This window comes from Panthera uncia (genome assembly GCF_023721935.1).
Source record: "Panthera uncia isolate 11264 chromosome A1 unlocalized genomic scaffold, Puncia_PCG_1.0 HiC_scaffold_16, whole genome shotgun sequence".
Lineage (NCBI taxonomy): Eukaryota > Metazoa > Chordata > Mammalia > Carnivora > Felidae > Panthera > Panthera uncia.
In genome coordinates this window covers 67,396,797-67,400,104 of record NW_026057576.1, presented here as the reverse complement: position 1 = coordinate 67,400,104, position 3,308 = coordinate 67,396,797, and the positions used below count along the sequence as shown (strand labels likewise).

Here is a 3,308-nt window from a genome sequence, read left to right as displayed (position 1 = left end):
TTTTTTTTTTTTTTTTTTTTTTTTTTTTTTTTTTAGCACCAGCAAGGTGGCGCTTTGGGAAATTCTGTGGTTCGCTGTGACAAACTTGACCAGTCTGAGATTAAGAGCCTGCTGATGTGTTTCCTCTACATCTTAAAAAGCATGTCTGATGGTAGGTTAAAAGAAGGATGTCAGTTTTACTTTCTTCATGTAGTATTTAGTTTAATTTTTAAAACTTGTAATCGCTTGAAAGGATATAAGGATTTAAAAGGCTTATCTTCCATGTTTGAAATACATGTTAATTTACTAAATGTAGTAGAAATAAAAGTCTTAATTTGGAAAAATATTTTTACTAATTGTTCTAGAAAGTGAGTTCTAAAATGTGCATGGGCCATTTAAAAATATTTTTTATTAAACTCAGACGTACCATCTTAAATTAAATGAGACAGAAGCAGATAAATGAGGTAGCTTTTGATTTTTTTTTTTTTTTAATTTTATTTGTCCAAACAAACGTACTGGCAACTTGCATAACTTTCTAGTCAGGCTCTTGAATTGGAATATGTAGTATTGAGGCATCTAAGCATCAATTCCATTTAGAGAGTGTGTGACATTCCTGGCTTTAACTGGAAGTGAGATGTGAGTTTTTCGTTTTCTAGTGGAAATAGTAGTATCATAGTAGATTAAGTTTTTTTTTAAGTTTAGTTATTTATTTTTGGAGAGAGCACACATGTGCATGGGTCAAGGAAGGGCAGGGAGATGGAGAGAGAGAGAATCCTAAGAAGGCTCTGTGCTGTCAGTGGGCTTGAATTCATGAACTGTGAGATCATGACCTGGGCTCAAATCAAGAGTCGAGGGGCACCTGGGTGGCTCAGTCAGTTAAGCATCTGACTTCAGCTCCGGTCATGATCTCACAGTTTTTGAGTTCAACCTGACAGTTCAGAGCCTGGAGGCTGTGTCTCCCTCTCCTCCTGACTGAGCTGCCCAGCCACCCCAGTAGGTTAAGTTTCTGAAGGCTTTGACAACCATATTTTTTTAATAGAATAAAGTTTTAAATATCTGTGATAGACATTTCAACTCTGGTTTTGTCATACAAGCAATCACATGAAATCATGTCATGGTACAAGGTCACATTTCTTAACTTGTTCAAAAATCTTATCCTACTTTCCCTGCAACATATCAGAAAGTTTACTGTGAAGCATATTGAGTGAGCAAAGTCTTTTGAAAACAAAATGTTGAAGGCATCTCATGCTGCCTGTGTGTGGTGGCAGTAGGTATGGGCGTTAAACACCCAGGGGAAGACATTTCTGCCTAAAAAATAGTATTACTTTGGGGCGCCTGGGTGGCTCAGTCGGTTAAGTGGCCGACTTCGGCTCAGGTCATGATCTCGCGGTCCGTGGGTTCGAGCCCCGCGTCGGGCTCTGTGCTGACAGCACAGAGCCTGGAGCCTGTTTCAGATTCTGTGTCTCCCTCTCTCTGACCCTCCCCTGTTCATACTCTGTCTCTCCCTGTCTCAAAAATAAGTAAAACGTTAAAAAAAATTAAAAAAAAAATAGTATTACTTTTATATCAAGCTTCCATTTCCATAGCATTAACAGCCTGACCTTAGTACTCAGATGTTAGGAACAGCATACTGTCCTTAAAGTGCTTCAGGACTGGACTGTTTTATTTTTCCATCACCTTTATTTTAAAATAGCTTTAAATAAACAACAGACAAGATTTTCCTTGAGTGATGACCAAATAGCAAAGCACTGGGCACTTACTCTGATATTTGAGCTATAAAATTGAAATTCTTCCCTTAATATCAAAAGTCCTGAACTTTACATCATGGTGGTGAGTGAATCTTATTAGCCAGCCTTGTAATTCTGTTTTTTCCTTTGCTGAAAATTTTCTTTAAAACATTTCAAGTTTCAAATAATAAATATGATATATAACCAGAACGGAACTACTTTTTAAAACTAGAGTATCCAAAATTTTGCATCCAAGTGAAAGTTTTCCTTTGAAGTCAGCACTTTGGAAGGCCATGTGCATACTTGAAAAATGCAACCGTCTCTTCAAAAACAGTTTTAGAGCATCTTTTCTAAAAAATTACCTTCAACTTATCAATTTCTTTCCTTTTATAATTTGAACGTTTGTGTGCGTCCTGTTTAAAAAATCCTCATCTACCCCCAGAGTTATGAAGATATTCTTCTACATTTTCTTTAACAGTGGTTATTTTATTTAAACTTTCACATTGAAATCTTAACGTCTACCTGGACTTGATTCTTGTGTATGGTATGGGGTGGGGGAGAAATTGCATTTGGAGTATTCTGCCAGACAGACAACCAAAGTCAACTGTGTAACTCTATCTATAGCTACTCTTTTCCTTATTCCACATTCAAGGAGCACCTTCTATATGTTGGGCCCTTCCCTCCTTCATAGAGGTTAGTTGTCCTCCCCCCTTTCCTTGGCCAGTAGCCTCAGCCTCAGCCTCAGCCAATAGCCAAAAGGAAAGGCGGCTTGGTGCCTCTTGGCTAGCCAGCCGGTTTTGTCTGATATGTGCTGGGGTTACCAAAGATGTCTGCAGGTTGACCCTGAGAGCCACCCTCCCCCTCCTCCCATGTTCACTTGGCTCTTTGGGTTCTCACCACATGAGGATGGTCAACCTCAAGTAACCAGACTCTGTCCCTCTGGAATCTAAACTCAGAATCCCTGAACCAACCTACTCATTTTACTTGTCTAGTAGACTAAACATGGCTTTTTTAAAAATTAATTTTATTTATTTAAGTAATCTCTGTATCCAGCATGGTGCTTGAACTCAAGCCCCTGAGATCAAGAGTCACATACTCCTTCGACTGAGCCAGCCCAGGCACCCCTTAACGTGGCTTTTAAAATTAGGTGTACTTGGGGCACCTGGATGGCTCAGTTGGTTGAGCGTTCAACTCTTGATTTTGGCTTAGGTCACGATCTCATGGTTTGTGGGATCAAGCCCTACGTCAGACTACAGACAACGTGAAGCCAGCTTGGGATTCTCTGCCCCTCCCCTGCTTGCACCCTCTGTCTCGTTCTCAAAATAGATAAATAAACATTTTAAAAAAACCATGAAAATCAGGTATACTTGATTTAAATCCCCATCCCACCATGATTCTTCAAGTTGGTAATTGGGAGAATTACTTGACTTCTCTAAGCCTTCATTAGCTTATCTATAAATTGGAATTCTTCCTCTGGCCATGGTGAAAATTCAGATTTGATAGGTATGCAATCATGAGACCACCCAGGAGAGAGCCCGCAAGAGAACAGAGTCACTATATATATATATATATATATATATATATATATATATATATATATAT

General features: G+C 38.8%; 1 protein-coding gene across 10 annotated transcripts in view; it reads left to right on the top strand.

Annotated features, from left to right (window-relative positions):
* Positions 1 to 3,308, top strand: part of DOCK9 (dedicator of cytokinesis 9) — a 290,594-nt gene that overhangs the window by 229,356 nt on the left and 57,930 nt on the right. For all 10 annotated transcript variants that reach the window (XM_049647477.1, XM_049647483.1, XM_049647479.1 and 7 more), the window contains exon 35: positions 37 to 151. In XM_049647477.1, coding sequence (XP_049503434.1) covers positions 37 to 151 — 115 coding nt within the window. The remainder of the gene's footprint in view (positions 1 to 36; positions 152 to 3,308) is intronic.